The 24,550-nt window shown below is 38.9% G+C and overlaps 2 protein-coding genes across 2 annotated transcripts; both read right to left on the reverse strand.

Annotated features, from left to right (window-relative positions):
- Positions 1-795: 795 nt before the first annotated feature.
- On the reverse strand, positions 796-12,228 carry LOC119893705 (probable E3 ubiquitin-protein ligase HERC4). Its single transcript, XM_038706029.1, has 23 exons — positions 11,295-12,228; positions 11,041-11,161; positions 10,790-10,866; positions 10,226-10,447; positions 10,045-10,136; positions 9,378-9,508; positions 8,756-8,880; positions 7,983-8,059; positions 7,741-7,859; positions 7,563-7,622; positions 7,364-7,469; positions 7,052-7,247; positions 5,856-6,004; positions 5,210-5,326; positions 4,925-5,023; positions 4,338-4,499; positions 4,100-4,240; positions 3,767-3,936; positions 3,563-3,626; positions 3,375-3,445; positions 3,086-3,269; positions 2,871-2,970; positions 796-1,798 (listed from the first exon to the last, which is right to left on the reverse strand). The coding sequence occupies exons 1-23, from the start codon at positions 11,509-11,511 to the stop codon at positions 1,581-1,583; spliced, it is 3,018 nt and encodes a 1,005-aa protein (XP_038561957.1). The 5' UTR covers positions 11,512-12,228; the 3' UTR covers positions 796-1,580.
- A 945-nt stretch (positions 12,229-13,173) lies between these two features.
- On the reverse strand, positions 13,174-24,066 carry LOC119893704 (probable E3 ubiquitin-protein ligase HERC3). The gene is made up of 23 exons (XM_038706028.1): positions 23,730-24,066; positions 23,426-23,543; positions 23,252-23,328; positions 22,794-23,015; positions 22,613-22,704; positions 21,951-22,081; positions 20,996-21,120; positions 20,825-20,901; positions 20,623-20,741; positions 20,408-20,467; positions 20,134-20,239; positions 19,666-19,864; positions 18,714-18,862; positions 18,460-18,576; positions 16,235-16,333; positions 15,843-16,010; positions 15,556-15,708; positions 15,174-15,340; positions 14,991-15,051; positions 14,803-14,873; positions 14,520-14,703; positions 14,284-14,386; positions 13,174-13,883 (listed from the first exon to the last, which is right to left on the reverse strand). Exons 1-23 carry the CDS (start codon positions 23,953-23,955, stop codon positions 13,666-13,668), a joined length of 3,042 nt encoding a protein of 1,013 aa, XP_038561956.1. The 5' UTR covers positions 23,956-24,066; the 3' UTR covers positions 13,174-13,665.
- Positions 24,067-24,550: the final 484 nt, after the last annotated feature.

The following is a 24,550-nucleotide window of genomic DNA, read 5'->3' on the forward strand; positions in this document are numbered from 1 at the left end:
CGCGATGTTTTAAGGAAATTTCATATAACATTCATTTACTCTCTTTAGGGAGGCAGTGTGTCAAATAGTATTTACCAATGATCTCATTAGCCTATGTGTGTGTGTTGTTGTTGTTGTTGTTGTTGTTGTTGTGTGTGTGTGTGTGTGTGTTTTAGCCTATTTCCATGCCCACTTATTTTATGTGGTACCATGTAGCATCACTCACACTGGCGTTCACATGCACACATGCATTGCCTGCGATACATTGGTTTTTGTTGTTATATGTAGGTTTTAGATTTCAAGCATCATCTAAAAGTCTGCACTAGTCTGCCAGATGATCTCATCCCAGCTGCTCTCTTTGTTTCGTCCAACCAGCCAACAGCAGAATAATGGGGCCATCTAGTGGTCATTCTCCTTTCACATACAGTTCAGACAAAGCATACACACACACACACACACACACACAGATCTCAGGCCAATATGAGGAAACACCAACAACAAAACATAATGCATGTCATTATAACAGCTGTAACCCAGTGTTGCTATCCCAGTGTTCATCAGTACCAGTTGCTGTTTAGTTTTCTGGTTGGTGTCAGATATATGAAACTCCCTTTCAGTTTCATTTAACTTTGATTTGAGTTTTTATAGTTGTTTGGCAGTAACCTGTTCAATTTATGCTATCACATTCCGTTTCAATGTAAGATGTACTATGTGTATTATTGTGTTTGTTAACGTTAAAGCCAGAGTAGTATTTGAAGTTTTGACTGTGGCGCCAGCTGGTGGTAGCACCAAGAATGACACTTTGTCCCACAGCAACAGACTTCATTGCAGCTTTAATCATATAAAATACTTAACAGGCACATATTCTGGAATCAACCTGTCTACATTCATTCATATTATTTTTATTTATGAGGTACAAACCAGATATACAGTCATGACAATATAACAATGGCCCCCAACAGGAATGAAGTGCATAATAAATTACTTAAACAAAGGATGAGACACATAATTTACATATAACTACAGGCTTCTCTGACTGTAACAACATAAATACTATTCTTGTTCAACCCATTTATTGCTTTCAACATATAATATGAATGCAATTCAAAAGAAAAACAAACTGGAAACTCAACTGACACTTCTCCGACACACTTTACAAAGATAAGGTTTATAATATGAATGTTGTAGTGGATTGCATAGATTTAGAAAGTTGTACCAAATAAACTGGAACATAATTTTTTGTTTATTTAAACTAGGACTAAGAAAAAAAAAATTTCACATAAAAATAAGACTTTGTTACTGAGACACAGCACATTTGTTAAATAATCAGTTAAATTATAGCATATTATATTTTCAAAAAAAAACAAATCACACAGAATTTTAAAGTGCATTCAGTTATGCTGTTAACACTGTAGAGCTGTTCAGGAGGAATGGCTGCAAATGCTGCTCTCCAGTCATCCTTTTTAAAGTAGACTAACAACGTCAAGTCATGTACATCCAGTACAATGATTTTGTTTTTATCGTGAGGTACCCCAGGAAAGGAGATCCTAATATAAAAATCAGGCCCACCCTGCGCCTGTGCAGCAGCTGTTGGTCCACAATCACATCAAGAATCCGCTCTCTGGTATCAGGGCCTCTGTCAGCCTGTCTCGCATGATCTCCTTGGTTGAGTACAAGGGCAGGTACAGATATGAGTGACATGTCAGAGACTCAGGGAAGTGTTGATCGTAAGAGGCGCTCTGAATTTGCTTTATAAAAATCGTCATCTTGATTTGGTCCATGCCAAGCACAGGAACCCTCCGAAAACCAGTCAGGAACCCTGAAAAACAATCGCAGGGGGAAGGTAGGGATTTTCAAGTTAGTTTTGTCTTTTACCATCTTTGTACATCATCGCCTGCTGAGCCATGGTAGTTATGGCACTTATTTATTTATTTAGTTGAATAGATGGATGATAATCGACAATAATGATTATAAATTAGATTACATTCAGGTGTTTAGGTTCCTGTGCTCTGTCTGTCCATGCTGACTAACTGGGATGGAACAGAGCCGTAGCCCAGTCCCTCTCCGAATTATTGCCATAATGAACAGCTCCAAAGTGCACAATTAAAACTGAATGCCAATTTTTATTGCCAAAGTAGGAAGCATTATTTAAGAAAAAGGGGGTAAGAAAAGCTTACAAGGAGCATATGCCTAAATGACTGCAGCTAACAATGATTCTAGTATTCGAAGCTTCTATAGATTATTTCAACGATTCATCGATGTCGTTTAAGAAGTGCTTTTGCTTGGCGACAGCGGTGTCAAAGCTGGTCTCCAAACCACATTTTGTCAAGAAAACACAAGTGAAATGTAAAACGCAAAATGAGCGATCCTGCACACAAAACAGCTGTTGTTTGTTGTTTGTTATTATAAAGACAGAGACAAAGAATCTGGGTGAAAGGATGGATTAACACATGCAGATAGCAGGGATTGTCTGAGCTACAGAGAGAGCTGGGGGTGAGTAAAAAGGTGCAGCTCCTCGAGAACACAGTAATTTAGACTAGTTTAATTAACTCAAGATGGAAAATAGTAATAGTAGTAATAATAATAATAATAATGATAATAATCAAATAAAAATTGAGGTGTGAACCGAACCATGGATTTGGTGAATTGACACCCCTAATGAGCACCTAACATGTCTGACTGTCACACTGGAAATTGGGGTTATACTATCGGAATTTCACCTCTTGAGGTACAAAGTGGTATTATGAGACAATGCAGGCCGGGGCTAGCTTGTTAGCATGCTAACTTCAGTAGATATCTCTGCAACACAACTTGTACACATCTTTGACATGATGTCAGAACTGTTATTTCTTTACATTCTGTTGAAAATGTTAGTTCAATATAATACTTACAAAGGAAATCTTTCTTCTGGTCTTCTGTCAGTTCATCAAAAACCTCCCAAAACATCCGCATGATGGGGTGGCCAATATATTGCAACTCATAAAGGGTGTTCTGATTTAATAAACAAAAAAATACAATTATAAATAAAATTATAATGTTTTACATAGTGAAATCACTCATGTGAAGATATAGATAATTAGTTGGAGCTTCTGTTTTGAACTGATACCTGTTTCAGCTTTGCCCAGTCATAGACATCTTTGCCCACCAGCACTCCCTGCAGCTCCTCTGGCCGAAACATCTTCACCAGATCCCGGTCACACACCAGGTAGAAGCCTCGCTCGAACTCCTGAAACACACCCTCCACTGATGTGTTGAAGACGTGATTCACGTAGGTGTCCACAAACTCATTCCTGTTTAGAGGAATACATTTTCAATTCAGCGAACATTTCTCTGAGACACAGCTGATGTGGATGGAGGTCGCATACACAAGTTAGACTTCAATATTTTTGTCTTACTTATTTTGACTCGTCACTGGCTTTTCAGGGTTTTGAGGATCAAGATCAACCTCTGTCCCATCCCAGTCAATCTGTTAATACATTATGAAAGAGAAGAGGTTGGTGATATCACTGCAAAGTCTTTGGAATACAGTAAAAAAAGATAAATGAAAAAGATGACTGGCAATAGTTTAGAGTAAAACACTAACCAAAAAACTCTGGCAAAGGCTTTCTAGATCATCATCGTCATAGTGCAAGACGTACTGCAGACTCCTAACAAAAAGAGTAAGAATTTGAGTTGTCTAAAAATAAACGTTTATTTGCTTACTGTACTGTATTTACATATTGCAACCTTTCAGGCATCACAATATAAAACCACAAATTTGTATTACTAAATTTAGATGAATACTGACTTTCCAACAGCTGGACTAAATTCCATCATATCCTCCAGCGTCGGCGCCACACCGAGCAGCTTCTTGAACAGAGCCAGTGGGAAGGGTAAGTGTATGATACTCTTGTTGTACAAGGCCAATCCACACAGAACCCCAAACAGGAAGAAGTTTGTCTTGTCCTCCTCTGTTGCCTATATTGATGAAAGTAGAAACAATGAAAATCTCTGACAAAAAAAATTGTTTGTAAGTTCGCAAACTAATACTGCATACTGTTCCATTGTTGCTTATCATCATTAGCAGGAAATCAATTAAAAACAGTGAATCATGATCCTAGGGTTAAAAAATAAATCTTACTTTGGAGGAGAACCATGCCAGTGTTTTGGAGTCATTAAATAAGAACATTCCAGATTTAGCTGAAAACACGTCATGAAACAAGTGGTGAAAAAAGTCTCTTTTGTAGACATCTGTGACTTTTGTGTCCTCATCCAAATAGACCTGAAAGAGAAAAAGTGTCAATTCTTCCTGTTAGATAGATACAACTACAAAATAGTTTGGCTATGTTCTAATCATCAGGTCAAAACTAAATATTTACCAAAAGTGGCTTCTTGAAGGCACTGTGAGGAGCAGCAGCCAGTTGTGTGAAGGTGCCTTCCAAAAGTGACGCTCGCTTCAGCTTCAGTTCAAATCTATTAGTCTCTGGAACCCATCCATAAGGCCAGATGAAAACCATCTTTGGAGGCACCTGGTTTTCTATCTGTAATACAATTCAAAATACCATTTAAAAAAATAATTTTCCTATCTAATTAAATTTTTACATGATGTACTGTTATATATTTTATTATTTAAAGCTGAGTGAGCCAAAATATGCTTAAATGTTCTGTAATGCTGTAGGGAACTGCAGAGTCAGGTGATAATTCTCTGTAGGTTTGTCACTAGAAGTGATCCCTTTCACATTATTACACATTGTTATTTGATCCATTGTGCAGCTTTAAGATAACGTTGCTAGCGTCTATAAGTTGTCAGGTTAATAGTCCGACCATATTGCTAATGTGATAGGATACCCAGTTTCTAACGTTAAAACTACACATAATGCACACTGATAAAAGTTGATACATTGAAGATTTCCATATTGCTTTAATGGTTGAGTTCCCATGAGGCAAAGTTCCAGGCTTAAGTTACCTGAGTGTGTGCCACATTAATGTCAAAAGCCATTTTCTTTGATTTCAGATCCATGACAAATGGGAAGTTGCAAAGAATTAGTGGCTGATCATTCATATCCTGAAAAAAAGAGCATATCAGTCTTTATTTTTACCAAAATGTACCCTTGATAACAACATTAGTTTTGTATCTACATAAATAAACACACATGAAGTGACAGAAACAACGAGAAAGAGAAGGAAGGAATCATATGACTGCCATCCTGAGATGGGTTCAAACTATTTATTTGGCTTGTGTTTTTTTTACCTTGATTTTTGACATTGAACGCCAAAGCTGCAGATCCTCTTCAAGAAATATTTCACTAATCCCCAAACAAAAAGTTTTTTCTGGAATTCTCTGACGTCCTGCAATCCTGTTGTTGGCCTTTAAAACAGGAATATTTAGTTAGTGTTAGTTAGTTATACAATATTATCAAGATACTTATGCAGCAATTCGATTTTATTGCAATGTTAAATATATTGCGATATATTGCAATTTATTACCCTATTCCAATTTCAAATTAGGTCCCCAAAGTAAAACTTTGTCAACGTCTTTTTATCTAAAATGATCCATTTCTCTGTTGGTTCATATCACTTTTTCAGTCCACTAAATGGTCCTGTGGAGTTTTCTAGTAGACTGAAAAAGCATTAGATATTATTATTTTAGTACCAAAAAGTTAAACTCTCATGTGCAATTTATATAACAAAAGATCGATACTTGGCATTCGTGTATCGATACAGTATTGCCATGGAAAATATCACGATACTATGCTGTATCGATTTTTCCCACACCCCTATTAATTAAGTGAAAGATTGGTAGGAATTGGTAGAAAGCATAATTTGTACAAAAAGTTGACTAGGATTGTATTTCGTGTGGTTTGAAATCACAGGAAAAAAATACAACTGATACTAACATTGTACATATACTGGAGGACTAGCATCAGGTTTTTGACTCCAGAACTGCGAGGAACAGGCTCAAAGGACAGGATCACTGAGAGGGCATGCTTCCACACTTTAACATGTTTAACCATGGTGGAGTACGACAGTGAGGACCACCAGTTCCCTGAAGAAGACAACATGGAGATTTGCAGATATTAATGTAATTTCATAATGAGCAGAAGTGACATTTATGAGTCTTGAGCGTGGCACCAGAATAATTAATGATAATTATTAGCCTTACTAGTTTTAAATTATTATAAATAAATAAAACCAACAAATAAACTAGCATTCAATTAATGTGGTAAAGAACTTTAAGTATTAAAAGAAGTGCATAACATTTGTTTATTAATAATTTAACTTTAAAATAGAGTCCCAAGATGAATCTTATCTACTAATCTGTCTGCCAATCATATTCATTACATTTGTCTCCTGCTTTGACTTTTACCATTTCTATTTCATAACTACTTTAATCTGTTGACATCCATCTTTAATGTAAAGATGTGTCACATAAAAAGTCCATTCTGCAGAGCAGCAGCAGGAGCTCTAATTGGCCAGCTGTTAAGGTCTGACACACGACTCTTGCCACCTGTTCCAGCAAATAGCAGAGGTGGCAGCACCGTGCAACACACGACAACTGGTAAATACATGGAATAACATAAAGTAGCCTTTTTAAAGCAAGTGTTACAATTTAATTTTATATCCCAATTATTAATTCTAAAAAGTAACACAGTAATTAAATACATTAATTATGCATTTATTTTACTAAATAAATTGCAATTACTCATTTATTAATTTCTTATAATCTGAAAATAATTATTATAATAATTATATTGGCACACTCCATACTCCGTACAGGCACACAACTTACTACAATTAATATAAAGCACTTGCGCTGGAGTGTTGAAAGCTTTAAAATTATTTTTAGGTTACACAGTAGCATAACTGGATGTCTAGTTTTAAAAAATATATATTTATCAACTGTTCAGACTTTCACATAACTGAATTTAAAAGGCATTCAGAAAAATAGCAAGACCCCACTTTTTTTCACCGTTATCACCACTAGAGGACACGTTTTTGTAGTAGGTCTAATGAGCACAATATGACATTATCCTAATGACAAATGAAGCTTCTCAAACATTCAAATAGTTAAAAAAGTTATGCCTCACAGTACCTATGATTTGGAGGCTTTCAGCAGAGAGTCTTAGTAAGGCAGCAGCAACCGCCTCCGCGAGCTCTGTGCTCCATCGCTTTTTGTGTCCCTGGATCACATGCAGAAGCTCAGTGAGAAGCAGGAAGATCCTCAACCCCTCCACTCCCACTGGTTTCTCATCAAGAGAGGGAAGCAACTGCAGAACAGCAGCCTCAACCTGTCGAGAAAATATAACTTAATAACTAGTAGTAGAATATTGCTATAAGTTTTTAAACACCCTTTAATTACTAAATACATACCAAACATACGTAAGGTCACATTTCAATTTCATACCTCTTTCAAAACATCATCCTTCCTCACTAGTTTCTCAAAAGCAAGTTGTGCAAGTGATAAGTCCAGGCCGGAGCATTTTGGTGAAGTCTGGAAATGTTTATCTTTGCTATGAAGACAAAAAGTACATGTACAGCACATGTAAATGTAAACTAATTCACCAGATATGAAGAAGTGAAGATCATTCACAGATGGTGTTTACCTTTGGTCAACGAAATACTGATTCACAAAGGATGCAGAGGAAAACATTTTGTGGATTTCCCTGTGAAGGTTTCATAAGTTTTAGTCAATAACACTAGAAGAATACATTACTGAATAACAATCATAAAACACTATTCCACAAACTGAAAAAATAATAACTGTTACTGTATTATACTTACTGTTTTATCCTTTTCCATGATTTTGAATCACATTTCGAGATCCATTTGTCAATCATATCATCAATAGAGTTCTGCGTAACGTTGTTGGCACTATTAGTGTTTGACTCCTCATTAACTTCCTGTAAAAGAATCAAGAAGACTTTCATTTTTGGTTTAGAAAATGACATTATAAACAACTGGGGTAAAGTTATTATTTCCCCTCCTACAACTATGATCTATATGGTATGTATTTGTGTTGGTACCTGAATAGATGTGCACGTTGCAAACGAACAGTTTCCTCCTGCATAGATGTTTCTAATAATGGGACCATTAGTGGTGTCTGTAACAGTAATAGAACAAAAGTTATCTCTATCCGTGAAAGACTGTATGGCATGGTTTCCTCTGGAACTGCCATTTTAACCATTCGATGTTCCTGCATTGCCTCAAACACTGCAACGATAAATCATTTTGAATTCCCTTCTGTTCTGATTTGCACCTCTGACGGGGTTCTTCTCCATGGCAATGGCGCGCAAGGCTCATGGGTATTTAGAGCCACCCACCATGCCGAAATGACAAACGATTGAAACTGGTGGTCATAACATAAACTCAGTGCTAGTAACACTGAGGTTATCAATTACATAAAATGTTAAATGGAATACAGAATGGGGCAAGTTCCTTACTTTCCTCAGTCCCAAAACTTTCACTAGTGGTCAATTTTCTAGAGCTAGTTCAAAATCCAGCAGCCAGACTCTCCCTTTATTCGCTTGTGCCATTGTTGCTCAGACTGTGAAACAGTTTACATCTCACTTTTACCCTCTAACACCCCTTTTAAATCCCAGCTAAAGACCCACCTTTTTACAATTTATATCCCCTTAATTATTAATATAATTATAAAATTATATATTTTTTTTTTTTGTCACATCACTATCAATTTTTGTTTTAATTATTAAATTATGTTTTAAATACATTGCCCTAGAAATAAATGTGACCTGACAGGACTTATCATTCAACTGAATTGTTTTAGAAGTGTAGTTACCTTGTTGCAGTTGAACAGGTAACGGCACAGACGAATGGCTCTCCTCTCCGTGTCCCAGCTGCCCTTGTTCTCCGCACCCAAAGGAGTAGACCCTCTTGGAGTTTGTTAACACTAATGTGTGATGTCTGATTGAGAAAACAATACAGCACAAACAAACAGTATCGTAACTAAGATGCTTTCCAAGCCTCCATTTCACTACTAGCCTATAGCTAGTGTAGTAATCTCTCTATGGTTGATGGAACGGGGCACGATCAACAGAAGGGATGTGAAATGCACAGAAGCTGAAAGTTTGGCCAAATGTTGAATTACAAACAGGAAGAGGCAGTCTCACACCTTTCCTGTATCCTCCTGTGAAGCTGTCAAATCCAACAACAGAACTCCTTTCAAAATATTAAGATTTATAGCCTGACATTCAATAACTTAGTATTCTCTATTATTGCGTCTTGCGTCACTTGGAAACCTTTGAATGAACCTGAGAAGTCTGGCAATCTGATTTAAAAAATCTATTTAACTATGACAACTGGAAGCAATTGGAAGACGTAAAAACTACCTAATCATGTTGGAATTTCATCAGTGCTGAGCTGAAGTGGTTCAAAATCATTTGATAAAAGTTTTATTGTACCGTCCACATGCAATCTTGGTGACCTTTGCCCCCCAGAGCTCTGCAACAAGCCGAGGTCGTAGTTCATCGCTGAAAGAGTTGTGCCCAAGCTGTCCATATTTACCAGAGCCAAATGTAAACACTGCACCGTCCTAAGGAAGCAACCAGGCAATCAAATTAAAACTCACACTATAATTTAAACTCACACATTGTTTATGGTTACTTATTTAGAGATCTGTGGATTCTAAGAAATGTGTATGTTTTTTTCTCACAAAAAGCATCAATTAATAACCTTTTTTAATCTTGCCTCTGCTCCCAAGTCTATATCTTACTCTCAGTTTCAGTGTACTGTGAATAATATTCAAATATGGATTAAGAATTCAAAATCCAACCATCTTAATTTGGTGGTCAGTGCTTTGAATTTTCTGTCATCAGTGAGTAAATATAGACACCCACAGCAAATACATCCTGTACTTGTGGATTGAGTGCAAACTCAGTCTTTAACAAATAAATGTGTGTTGCAAAAATTATACTTTTGATTCATTTTTCATTTTCACCAGAAGCATTAAAAATATGTTCCATCATTTCAGTGTCATTTGTAAAGTAAGTTAGAACATTTTTATTTTTCATATCCAACTATAAAATGTGGTAGTTTACATGAGAGCGTTAGCAGCTTTCTTTGTCTAACCTTTGTCAGGGCGGCAGTGTGGTCCTTTCCACAGGAAATTTGAACAGTTTTCTTCATGTTCAGGCAATGAACAGGAGTTGGTGTATGTCTGTCTACAGAAAAGAAATCAAAATTCAGGTTTACATGTCACACAGACAGTATGTATTTTAATACATGTAAGATATAATGACTACTTTCTTACCTGCTGTGTCTCCCAGCCCGAGCTGTCCACAGTCATTTCTGCCCCAGCCGAACACACCTCCAGAGACAGAGAGGGCGAAGCTCTGCTCTCCCCCTGCAGCGATCTGAACCAGGGGGATCGCTGACAGAGATCGGAGGTGTTGGGGTGAATAAGCGCCTGACTTCCTCTTCCCCAGACCCAGCTGGCCCCTGGAGTCCTGGCCCCATGTGTATACATGACCATCTGTGGAGAAATCACCATGACTTTCCTGACAACCTGCCCCTTCTTTAAGTGCTATATAAACACATTGTATTATATATAATTATTATTATCATCTTGGACTTTCATCTTAGCAACTATTGGACTTTGAGTCAAGGGTTTACCAAGTCTATCCAGTGAGTATGAATGTCGGAAGGGAGAGTGCTGAAAGTCTTAACTACAGCCCTGGTTGTATATGGATAAAATATTTTTAGCATTTTCTCTGTTTGTGTGTAGGCCCGGGGAACCGGGGAACAGCAGCTACAACTGTGGTAGGAACCAACAGAATGTTGCTTTCAGCCTGTACCTTACAGCAGTCTACTGTACCTTTGGTCAGGGCAGCTGCATGCTGGCTCCCACAAGCAACCTGAGAAACTGGTATGTTATTCAGAGCTTCCAGGGGCCTGAGAGAACAAGAAGCAGACCAGAGCAGAGCTCAAACAAACAGATAGGCTACTGTAAGACCTTTTGCACCGTTGTCTTAAACGTCTTTAAATATCGGTTTGTTACCAAGTGCAATTTTTTTTACTAAAGACAATCAAAACCACATTTTTACCAGATATCTCCAATTGCCTTACCTTGGAATCAAAGGAGTGTGAGCTGTGTCCACGCAGAGCACTTTGCCCGTCTCAGACAGCAGTGTGACCATATCATCGCCACAACCCACAGCCTGGATCTTCTCCTGACATTTCACGAACTCTGTGAGTACACAATCCACAGAAACACAGCAGGGGACAGTGGATTAATGAAGCGAAAAAGAGAGCTCCCCTTTGCCAGATATTTGCAAGAAGTTAAGTTCATGTAAAGACAGGAACATTAAACAGATACTCACTCTGCTTTCCTCTGGCTCTCCTCCCGTCTTTGCTCTCATTTGTGCGAATGATGTACGCGTCTCCGCTACTTTTGATGAAGGCGAGCGCGCTGTGACCCGCTGACAGATCCGTGATGCGGAAACTGAGGTTTAAGAGGTGACCTCCATCACCTGCTGAGATATTTGCTCCATCTCTCGACCGAAAGCCCTGCTTACTGTCCTCTCCCCATGAAAACATTTTGCTGAAGTGGCTCTGAAAGACCGACAGCTGATTTATATGACTCAGGTCTGTCAGCCAGAAACGAAACTCGATTGGTTAATTAAGCAAACTTTGCTGTGAGCAAAGGAAAACAAAACTATACACGAACATGACGAAACGAAAATAACTCGCCCAGTGAGTCCGAGGAAGGAGGAGCTTTATAACATATGAGGGGGAAAGAAAAACGAAAATGAAACTGAAGTTGATGACTGCTGTTTATGAGGACAGCACTGCGTATGATGATTGAGAAATACAGAACCTGAAAAAGGGTCAACTCAGGTTTAGTTGGTTGAAAAGCTCACATCGTCTATCTACAGGGTAGCCTACTTAGGCCTACACTTAGCAAACTTGTCTTCTACAAAAAGCCCAATTATGTCCCTTTTCTTCTTTTACGAGGCATTTGGTGGGAGTAGATAACAAGCTAGCACTGAATGTGGATTTTAAATAATTTTTCATCATTTTTATGCAATCCCTGAGAGGGAAGTGAGAACAATAAATCTCGTGTTCAGTCTCTTAAGTCTGAACTAAATCGTTTTCTCTCCTGTGTTTGTGACTTAAGATCAGGTGAAAAAAATATGGTTTGCAAGGGCAATCTTTCCTCACGGAAAAAGTTCTTCCAGGAAAATGTTTTAGTCCTTTTAGAACATGGGGTAGTGGAGCACTTCGGCCTCTTGTGCCTGAAATAAGTATTACAACAGCAAACACTTAATCCTGACAACAACAAAAAAAAAGCCTGACAAAACTCCCCCCCCCCACCTGAATTTAGAAAGAATATGGGAAAACCTTTTTTTCACTAATTTATATGCCATAAACACAAGAGAGAAGACACTTGCGATATCTGTGGCATTGTGCTGTGTGATGGAACTCCACATTTTTGAGTGGCCTTTTATTGTGGCCAGCCTAAGGCACACCTGTGCAATACCCATGCTGTCTGATCAGCATCTTGATATGCCACACCTGTGAGGTGGATGGATTATCTCGGCAAAGGAGAAGTGCTCACTAACACAGATTTTGACAGATTTGTGAATGTTTGAGGCCTTTTGTGTACATAGAGAAAGTCTTAGATCTTTGAGTTCAGCTCATGATGAATGGGGGCAGAAAAAAAGGTGTTGCGTTTATAATTGTGTTCAGTATTTATACACATATATATATGAGTGCTTATACACCACCATCAATAATGTTTCTACATTAGTATTACTAAAGATAGAAGGCAATCAAAATTAGATACAATTATATATGGGGTGGCATTAGCTCATTCAGTGCAGACTTGGTTTATACCCTATAGGTGTACACTACCTAACTCTAATACTTATGTATGAGTTGCATTATATCGCGTCAACTTATATTGACCCAGCTAATTATTTGCAGCAATACGAATGCGGATAGTTGCTCTGTATTTGTTAAAAAAAAATTAGATTTATAATCCATGTATGTACCCTCAATAACCAATAACCTTTAGATGTATGGTACAAGGGTGTGACTAAGGAGAATGAAAATGAGCATAAAATAGTGATGGACTGTTGTGTTGTCTATATGCAAGGGATGCTGCAGTTTAATTTAATATTTACCTAGACAGCAGTTTTACAATGCAGTGTTTATCTATATCTAATATGTTTTATTAGATATTCCACAGCTGAGAAATACAGAAGAATAGTATTTTATTGCTCCAACATGAAAACCTTTACATGTAACAAATATTTTCATACATTAAAGTTTAAGAATAATCACTTGATAAATGTAACATCAGTCAGTGTTTGCTGTATGCAATTATTTTGTATGTATTGTTCAACTTGGCCCCAAGATATCAACATATATCAACACTTTTTTTTTTCTCCCTGGGGAAACTGAAATGAAATATAATTAAATAACTTACTCAAGATTTATCTGCCACATATGCAGTATACATACACTATTTATACCAGTATTTTCACTATGAGGAAGTTATGAATTGTTCATATCCATCCACCACACACTTCATCATCATCAAGTATTTTAAACCCTTCATGTTTGCTAATACACTAGCAGTAGCAACAAAGGCTGCTCTTTGGTCCGCCATTTACAAAATGCTCAATAACAATGTTGCATCCTCTGTTCAGTACAGATACAGTGAGTAGTTGGGGTACAGTCCCGCCATCACTTGCAGATTCTTCTATTTTTTCTCAGCGCCTCTGTCAGCTTGGTTTGCATGATCTCCTTGGTTGAGTATAAGGGCAGCTCCAGGATTGAGAAACACGTGTGTGTCTCAGGGTAGTGCTGGTCATAAGAGAGGTCCTGGACTTGTCCAACTCTGACTGTCATCTTGATCTTTTCCAAGCCAAGAATAGGCTCTCTTTCAAAACCTGTCACAAACCCTAGTGGAAGGAAAAGTGGTAATTGGTGAGTTTCATGCTTTTGAATAGATTTATTTTTATGAAATCTTTTGTGTTGAGCTCTCCACTGCCCTCCCCTGAGGTCAAACAGTCGATTCAGACATAATGCTATCGTTGCTCATGCTAACTAGAATTATTCCTTTATTGATTACAAGCGGCTCACTTTCTTCTGTGAAGAGCATTATCCAAAGACTTACCAGATACAGGACAATAAGTGTAAAAACTCTCATGAACCATTTAGATTGAAATAGTTCGGGGGATAAAACAATATTGAACTTATTCAGTGCATACATAACAAGTCTAGTCTAGCAGATCTGCAATATAATTGCAATGTATGATTAAATTGCAATGGTGTTTATGTTAAAAAAGGTACAATACTTACAAAGGAAAGCCTTCTTCTGATCCTCAGTTAGTTCATCAAAAACCTCCCAAAACATCTGTATGGTGGGGTGGCCAACATGGTACTCCCCCTCATAACTTGTGCTCTAATGACACGTGAAGCAGACCGTTACAATTACTTATACACTGTTAGAATCATTTGCAGTTTTCAAATCAAGCACATGGGATGCAGCTACAGAGAAAACAAAACAACAAGGAGCTCTTGTTTTGAACTGATACCTGTTTCAGCTTTGCCCAGTCACGGAAGTCTTTGCCCACCAGCACTTCCTGCAGCTCCTCTGGCCGAAACAGCTTGACCAGATCCCGGTCACACACCAGGTAGAAGCCTCGCTTGAACTCATGAAACACACCCTCCACTGATGTATTAAATGCATGATTCACGTAGGCGTCCACAAACTCCTTCCTGTTTAGCAGATTAAAGTTTCAACAAACATTTCTCTGAGACAGTGCTGATCTGGATGCAGGTCACATACACAATTTAGAATTTTTTTTACAGTCTCACTTATTTCGACTCGTCACTGGCTTTCCAGGGACTTGAGGATCAAGATCAACCTCTGTCCCATCCCAGTTGACCTGTTAATCAGTTATAAGAAAGATGAAGATAGTGATATCACTGCTTTGAGATATGATAATGGATTGTCATCAAGAGGATAAATGAGGTAAGTAATTGGCCATCTGTGAAACACCTACTGAAAAATCCATGTATAGGTCATCATCATCGTTGCAGTCTTCAAGAATGTCCTGCAGACTCCTTGAAACACAATAAAATAAATAATTTTAGAAGACTGTGCAACGTTTAGAATATGTTCTGACCAGAAATCAACACCTACAACCAAAGATCTCTGATTGAAATATTAATTTATTTCCTCTTACTTTCCAACACATGGGCTGAATTCTATCATATCCTCCAGTGAAGGCTTTACACTGAGCAGCTTCTTGAACAGAGCCAGTGGGAAGGGTAAGTATATGATGCACCGGTGGTACAAAGCCATTCCGCACAGAACCCCAAACAGGAAGTATCTCTGGTCCTCCTGTGTAGCCTGGTGTTGATTGCAGAGACAATTTGTATCAGAAAACCAGAAATTCTGCCATATGCATTGCTATAGGATTTATGATGTGTGACTTTTTATGAGGTAACACCATCTGAAGTGAATATTGTTTCATTATTACTTATTAACATCAGAGGGAAATCAATTAAATACAGTGATGTCTTTTGGTCAAAAATTATTTCTTGAATGAGGATCTAAAGTCTTACTGTGGAAGGGAACCACGCCAGCGTTTTGCTGTCTTTCGTAGAGTTGTTGAACATGAACATCCCAAACTCAGTTGACACCATCTCGTGAAACACTTCGTAGAAGAAGTCTTTTATGGAAACCTCATCAAATGTACGGTTTTCATCAAAAAAAACCTAGAAGACAAAAGGGCATAAACTAAGTTTTCTTACTGAAATAGTACCTTATACAAGAGTAACTAAACAGTAATGCAAGCTTTTAGTGTGACTTCAAGCTTTTAGTGTGTATCAGATCAAAACTACATGTTTACCACAAGTGGCTTCTTGTAGTCATTGTGATGAGCAGCAGCCAGTTGGTCAAAGGTGTCTTCCAAAACTGATGCTCTCCTCAGGTCCAGTATAAAGACCAGGGCTCCAGGTGGTGGCCATACAAATTCCAAAAGAGAACCCCAGAAGAAGACGTGCCTCATTGTTTCCAACTGGAATAAAGTTCAAGTTATAATTTCTCATTGCTTACTTTACCATTTTTGTGTGACTGACAGCTAACGTCAGTGTCTCTCTCACACAGATAACAAGTATTCTATCATACTGCAATGATACACACTGGAAAAAAAAGCAGATCCTGATGAAGCAATATCTTGACCCTGACAGTAATGTGTGCAGAGGCTAGTTCTCAGGAGGCACAGTTCAAGGCTTCAGTTACCTTTGTGTATTCAGCATTCTTGTCAAAAACCATTTTCTTTGACTGCAGATCCATCACAAATGGAAAGTTACAAAGGATAAGAGGCTCAGCATTCCCGTTCTGAAAGGGGAAAAGGCAAGTTTGGAGTAAGAATATTTTCTTTCTTGACATTCTGTGAGTTTGTTTTGTTTATTTATTAGACAATAAAAGTAAACTAAACCAGACTAAAAAAGCTATGAGAGCTTGTGGAACGTAACAAATCCGCTTGCACACATCTCTCAGGTGAAACCATGGGGGGAGGGGGAGGGGGCTGTACTATTGTCTTTTGAGGTGAAAAGGTAGAAGGTAAATTTATTGTCAGATTAGCTCATTAGCATGCTAACGTCAGTAGATATCTCTGCAACACAATACATATATGTGAAATCTGTTTTAATTTTTTCCAAAGTCCATTTTGCTCTTTGGTGTACTGGGACTTTTTCTTGTGCACTGGCACTTCTCACAAGCTGCCGGTACTCTTTTCTGCCTCACAAGTGGAGACTGAGTAGGCAAAAGATTGGGTGCCGAAACACACACCGACATGTGAACAACATGCAAATGGGAAGTACTGGTCACAGTTCTGACAAATGAATGCTGGTAACCCTGGAGTGCAGGCTGGGTTGGCCCAGACTGCATAAAATCAAGAAAGCTCTAATTGTATGTTGTAACACGTTTCAAACCACCCACCCTGTCAGCCATTGTTTAGCTAGCTTTATTAGCATAGTAGTGGGAAATTAGTAAGGGAAAAATGGATCCCATGTTGCCTAAGAAACAACATTTTAATCTACTATGTCATACAATTTTACCTACAATAGTATAGATAGGCTACTAAACAAAATATAATCTATATATTCTGAATGTGCATGTCTCCAGACTTGATAACCACCATGCCTGATCATGGAGGATGTAGGTCAATACTGAAATTATCACATGACTCCTATCTTATCTCTAATTGGTGGATTTGTTGTCGTTACAACTCTCCCCATGTCACAACCATACCCGTCTCCCCTGTGTGAAATTATTTATGGGTAAAATGCACAATGAATGTATTGTTGCAGTACGTACTATGAATTGGCCTCTATTAAATAGGTTGCTTGATTAGGCCAACTGTTCATTTCTTCTAATGAATCTTTTTTAGTACAGCCTCCAGCTGCTTGACGTAGCTTTTTATATTTCTAACGGCATATCTGACTCCGCCCAAACAGCCACGAAGTCTTGCCGATGTGGTTGCACTTTAGAGAGTTTGCTTAAGTGATGAGCTCTAGCTAGCACGCTGATTTCAATATGACGGTGTGTGTGTATGTGTCAGACACCGACACGGTGATGCAGTGGTTAGCACATGTGTAGCCGGGCCTTTCTGTGTGGCTGAGGCAACACATGCATGTTCTCCCGGTGTCTGCGCCCACCTTGGTTAGTTGAATTGTCTTAAACTTTTTATACGTGACGCGTTGGAAGAGAGACTGATCCTCACTGTTTGTGAGTTTCCTATGTGTTTACTAGGACATCAACAGGAGGTAATTCTCATGACTGAGTATCAGGTAAAGTTATGTAGCCTGTAATTTTATCTTAAGTTTAAAAGGCTACTGCTGTGTAGCGCACAGAAACCGTTGCCATGGTTACTATCCATAGAACGCTTGCCGTTTCCATGCAGAGCGCTTGCCTCCCTGTCTGATTACCGGAGCAAAGAGCAACCCCGCGGGGCCAAGATCAACATCTTCCCCATTACCAATCTGCATGCAGTGTGTAGCTATACACTGCGCTATAGCATTTGTTCATATGTCTTGCTTTTGTTTATCTACTTCTCCCACACACTGCATCCAGCGTAGTCTGCCTCCACTGCTTGTTTGGGTGGGTGATTTGCAGGCTGATCAACATCCCGCCCCTCCTGTGACCCATGGTTTGACTGCATGTGTATTCAGAGCCAGTGAGCAACAGACATTCAAAATAATAATAATAATAATTGTGTTAACATGAAATAAAATAATTGTCGCCATTAATTAATGTGTTAACGCAATAATAACACGGCCCTAAGATCACAGAATTTCTTTAAATGTGTTTTTTACTTGAATGAACAGTGTCTGAAAAGTGACAGAAACAAAGGGGAACAGAAGCAGGGGATCACTTGACAACTATCATGAAGTGAATTCAAACCCATGATGTACATGATGATGGCTTTAGCTCACAAACAAATTAATTAAATATATTTTTACCTTGTGTTGTGACCGTAAACGCCAAAGCAGCAGATCCTCACAAAGAAAGTTTGTGTCAGTCAACAAATAAAAGTCGCTTTCTGGCATCCTTTTAGGTTCTGGAATCTTGCTGTTGGCCTTTAAAACAAGTGTTTGTTTATTGGGTGAAAGGTTCAATAATGTAAAACATTTGATTTTGTAGTAACAGTAAGTAGTATTACTGGTTTATTATTGTGCTTTGTGACACAGAAAATACAGTAACAACTGATACTAACATTGTACATATACTGGAGGACTAACAGCAGGTTCTTGACTCCAGAGTGGCGAGGAACAGGCTCAAAGGACAGGATCACGGAGAGGGCATGCTTCCACACTTTAACATGTTTAACCATGGTGGAGTACGACAGTGAGGACCACCAGTTCCCTGAAGAAGACAACATGGAGATTTGCAGACATGTCAGTAAGCATGTTCCAAAGAGCAGATGTCAGAGACATACCTAACATCTATTAACCTTATAATCCTTTTAGCTACAGTAGGTGTGGCCAAGGAACACTCGTTGAGAAGCTACTGTGTCAGAGATCCCAAATGAAGACCTTGTGTATCATTTTACAGCACAACCAAACAAACTGAAATTATTTAAAAAATGAAGTTACTCAATAATAATTAAAATTTTTGGGACGGGTCTTTATTTCTGTTCCGACAAAACTGTAAAATTAACTGAATGAGTGAATTGTGGAGAATCTAACTGATGCATGTCGATATGGACAAAAGTTTTAACATTTAGATTTGTATGCGTATACTCTAAGCATGAGTATTACAACTAGCTCATGTCATGCCAAAGAACTTCTATAAATACTAGACCTGGCGATCTGCTATTATTTTTCAAAATGTGAAGCCACACTCGGCCAGTAGAAGGGACAGTAATAGGGACTACACTTTTAATTGTAGTTTTACAGTAGTATCAAAGAGGCATTTTAGTCTGCGTCTTTTGATGAAGTACCCTGGAAATCTAAAATGAACTGAGAGATTTGTCTGGTGTTGCCAGGTTATTACTGAATGTAGCAGTAATTACTGAATGTAAATACATAAATGTCTATTGCAGGAAAAAAGCAAAATAAAATTGGGTTTCATTTTTTGATTATAACTTTAAAGCACTGCATTGGATTAAAAAACAAGATATAAACAAAGATACTGGGCTGATGTTACATGTGTAGTGGTAACTGTACCTATGACCTGGAGACTTTCAGCAGACAAGCTTAGTACGGCAGCAGCGACCGCCTCAGAGAGCTTCGTGCTCGTGTGGCGCCGTTTGTGTCTCCGGATCACATGCAGAAGCTCATTGAGAAGCAGAAAGATCCTCAACCCCTCCACTCCCACTGGCTTCTTATCAAGGGAGGGAAGCAAGTGCAGGACCGCAGCCTCTACCTGTTAGTTTGAAAAGGACTGCAAGAGTCACTCTCCAACCAACAATGTGGTTCAGGTATGCAGAGTGCATGTATCTATATTCAGGATGGTGTTTAGAAGGAAAAATATGAGGACTCATTTTTGCAAGCATCTGAGTTACCAGGCTTGTTATTATAGAGTTAAATACTACCTGCTATTTTACCAGTATTATTATAGTTTATATAATCAAAGTAAACAACTTTAAGGAGACAAAACATTTCATACATATTACATACATTTCACTTTCATACCTCTGCCAAAACATTGTCCTTCTTTACCAGTTTCTTGAAAGCACGTCGTGCAAGTGACAAGTTCAGGCCGGAGTTCTTTGGTGAAGTCTGGAAATGTTGATCTTTGCTAAAAAGGAAAAAAAGGCCATAGTTGGTAACATCTGAGTGAGACCAAAGTGGACCAACAGACAGATTGTCATCCGCAGAGCCATGCTGCTAACATGGCTAACAAGTAAATGTCATAATTCACCGGATGAGAAGCAGTGATGAGCATGCGGAGATGTGTTGTGTTTACCGTTGCTCAAGGAAGCTTTTATTCACACAAGATGCAGAGGAAAACATCCTGTGGATTTCCCTGTGAAGATTTTACATTTTCAGTTAATTACACAGATAAAAAGAGCAAGCTTTGGATCCAAAAGAATAATATCAGTGATAAGAGTCATTAAACATCAGGCTATTTCACATTTCCATTAAATATTGGAAACAAAACTGCTACTGCATTACACTTACTGTTTTATCTTTTTCCATGCCTTTGAATCACCTTCAGAGTTCCAACTGTCAATCATATCATCAAGACAAGGCTGTGGGACATTGCTGACACTGGCAATGTTTGAGCCCTCATGAACCTCCTATGAAAGAAACAAGATGAGTTGATGTTCACATGTTATACACCTACCACCACGGCCTGTACTGTCTGTATTTGTGTCGGTACCTCATTCGTCGTGCATGTTGCAAACGAACAGTTTCCTCCTGCGAAGATGTTTGTAATTTTAGGATCATCAGCAGCGTCTGGAACAGTAATAGAATAAAAGTGTCATCTCCTTCATAAAGTCATTCATTGCATTCACATGATGTCATTGACTTATTACAGAAGTGTCGTTACCTTCTTGTAGTTGAACAGGTAGCGGCACAGACGGATGGCTCTCCTGTCCGTGTCCCAGCTGCCCTTGCTCTCCACACCCGAAGGAGTAGACCCTTTTAGAGTTTGTCAACACTAAGGTGTGATGTCTGAAAATTTTATATATTAGAAACAAGATTTTTAATGTTATGAGAGACATTAATAAATATACTTCAATGGAGCAACTTCCAGACCTCTTTAAGATATAATTTAAGTAGTTTTTGGGTGTCACTGTTCACAAGTTGGTTTTACTGCAGCATCATTGGAGTTTCCTAACTGTTTTCACAGTAATACTCTGAAACAACCCCTATGCACACATCATAAGGTATAGATTAGATGTTGTAGAGTAATTTTCAGATTATTTCTGTCTTCCTGGCTCTTCTGATGTTGTGATGAAACACTGAGCAGAATATCTTTCAAAATCTAAAGGTTTGTAGGTACTGTAAGTAGATTTATTTGGCACAACATGTGAAACTGTTTGTAACTCCCTTCCGGTACATAACATTATAAAAATGGTAAACATAAATAAACTATATTTAATGGAGCACTGCTAAAAATGGATTTGAGCTGAAAAGTCTGATAGCTTGGGGGAAAAGCTGCTCTGCAGTCTGGTGGTGCGGCAGCCGAAACCTCTATATCTCTTCCCAGAAGGCAGCAGGGGGAATAGGCTGTGGCTGGAGTGGGTACTGTCCTTTAGTATCCTTTGTAGGATATAATTTTGATGCAACTAAGCAAAATAAAATTGTCAGCTTCTCCTCTTCAGTGAGGAGTTCACTTTTTAACAGTCTATAGAGTTTCTGTGTCCTTTTGAACTAACAGAGGGAGAACAAGTCGATTTAAAAACAGCTTTTATGGTCCTTGCATGGAAAACACAATTGGAAAACTTGAGGGGGAATAATGATGCCGGAATTACTGCATTATTAAATGTGATATATTGTACCGTCCACATGCAATCTTGGTGACCTTTGCCCCCCAGAGCTCTGCAACAAGCCGAGGTCGTAGTTCATTGCTGAAAGAGTTGTGCCCAAGCTGTCCATATGTACCAGAGCCAAATGTAAACACTGCACCGTCCTAAGGAAGCAACCAGACAACCAGCAATTTATCGATCAATGAAAAAAAATCATTAGGCTTTTATTGCTCAGTGTAAGTCTAATCTTTTAAAGCTGCACTAAACATTTTTACAGTAACCGTGGATCCAAAGACTACTTATGTGTGAAAGGCGTTGCTCTAAGTGAGTCTGCAGTTCCTACAAAATACTGGTGAAAAGAGACTGTTGAATAACCATTGGTCAATCTATTGTGTTAGTTTTCTTACTGAATTCATGCAAAAATTCAGTATTTAACATTCCACACTTATATTTTCGCACAAGGGCCTTTAAAATGGAGCCCTGCGTTCACAAGACCAGTTAAAACCTATTCCATCCTTCCATTTGTTCCATTTTTTGTTTAAAAGCTTTCTAATAACACTACAATACAGTACACAAGGAAGGAGTGGACAAGGAACAAGCAACAAGTGAGCAAAGAGTACACATCAGGAATCTCGGCAGCTACTCGCAATTTTGTGTACTGTAGCAGAAATTGTTAGCAGCTTTCTTTGTCTAACCTTTGTCAGGGCGGCAGTGTGGTCCTTTCCACAGGAAATTTGAACAGTTTTCTTCATGTTCAGGCAATGAACAGGAGTTGGTGTATGTCTGTCTACAGAAAAGAAATCAAAATTCAGGTTTACATGTCACACAGACAGTATGTATTTTAATAGATGTAAGATATAATGACTACTTTCTTACCTGCTGTGTCTCCCAGCCCGAGCTGTCCACAGTCGTTTCTGCCCCAGCCGAACACACCTCCAGAGACAGAGAGGGCGAAGCTCTGCTCTCCCCCTGCAGCGATCTGAACCAGGGGGATCGCTGACAGAGATCGGAGGTGTTGGGGTGAATTGGGGCCTAAATTCCTCTCCCTCAGACCCAGCTGGCCCCTGGAGTCCTGGCCCCATGTGTATACATGACCATCTGTGAAGAAATCACCATGACTTAAAGAGCTCCGTAGTGCAATCTACAATACTGTAATCTGGTCTGAGTCTAGTAGGCTATACGTTCTTCAACTAAACAGTAAAGTATTTACAATATTTCATTTTCACATATGTCTATGTGCTGACTAATTAGATTCTGTTGACATGAGGGCAGAGAGCTACATGTACCAGATGTATTCATCCTTTCAGCTTGCACATTACAGCAGTCTACTGTACCTTTGGTCAGGGCAACCGCATGCTGGCCCCCACAAGCAACCTGAGAAACTGGTATGTTACTCAAAGCTTCCAGGGGCCTGAGAGAACAAGAAGCAGACCAGAGCAGAGCTCAAACACTTAGTTACACATTTGGACACTGACTGACAGCATAGGCTACACTTAGTTTCTCCTTACCTAGGAATGTAAGTGTGAGCTGCGTCCACACAGAGGACGCTGCCCCGCTCAGACAGCAGTGTGACCGTGTCATCGCCACAACTCACAGCCTGGATCTTCTCTTTGAAGTTGACAAACTCTGGAAGAACACAGAAACACAGCAGGCGTACGTGGATGCAGCTGGTTATTGTCCTCATTGCTTCAAACAAGAAAAGATACGATCTAAACCTATTTCCAAAAGCAAGAGCTTTGTAAGGAAGAGGCTGAGTCAACATGCGTGACATGGATAAATTTACAAGCAGAAGCATAACATGATGATACTCACTCTGTTTCCCTCTCACTCTTCTCCCATCTTCGCTCACATTCATGCGAATGATGAACGAGTTCCCATTACTTTTGAGGAAAGCGAGCGCCCTGTGACCTGCGGACAGATCCGTGATGTGATAGCCGAGGTTTGAATACTGAACCCCGGCCCCTGCTGCCCTACTGTCGACAACTGAGCCGTCTTTTAACCTAAAGCCCCACAGACCGTCCTCTCCCCATGAAAACATGATGCCGCAGTGGCACCGGAGGACTGACAGCTCACTTTCAACTCTCAGCTGTCTGTCAGTCAGAAACGAAACTCAGACCCAAACACAGCTGTGAGCAACGGAAAACAAAACCGTAACACCTCTAAATGAACCGCAGGGTAAAACGAAACGACAACACGCCCGGTGTGTCATTTTTGTTACCTGTAAGTAAGAAAAATGAAAGTGAAACTGCTGCTCGACGCGGTGTTTTTGCATGAACACCGCAATTTATAGCCAGCCATTAATATTCTTTTTAATTGAGGAAGTAATTTTTGAGCCCGAATGCATCAAAGTAGTATATCTATTACCTATAATCCAATGTAATCCAATTGTCAGTGTAGCCTATATTTAAATTTAAATCAGCTTTGTGTTTTGGTAAAAAGCGTCTAATAGTTTCGTTTCATATTCAGAGATTGAGCTAGGCTGACAGCCAGAATATAGGCTATGAGTTATGTATATATGTTTTTCAACTGCAAAGCTCGCCTCCCCTCATTACAAGAATGTTTTAGTAGAAATGAGGCTGAATCACTTTTTCTTCTTATTATTATGTCATGTCCCCCAAAATGGATGCCATGGA

The sequence above is a fragment of the Micropterus salmoides genome, unplaced genomic scaffold (genome assembly GCF_014851395.1).
Source record: "Micropterus salmoides isolate LMB-PRFRI ecotype aquatic unplaced genomic scaffold, ASM1485139v1 Ms_hic_scaffold_8, whole genome shotgun sequence".
NCBI classification, from domain to species: domain Eukaryota; kingdom Metazoa; phylum Chordata; class Actinopteri; order Centrarchiformes; family Centrarchidae; genus Micropterus; species Micropterus salmoides.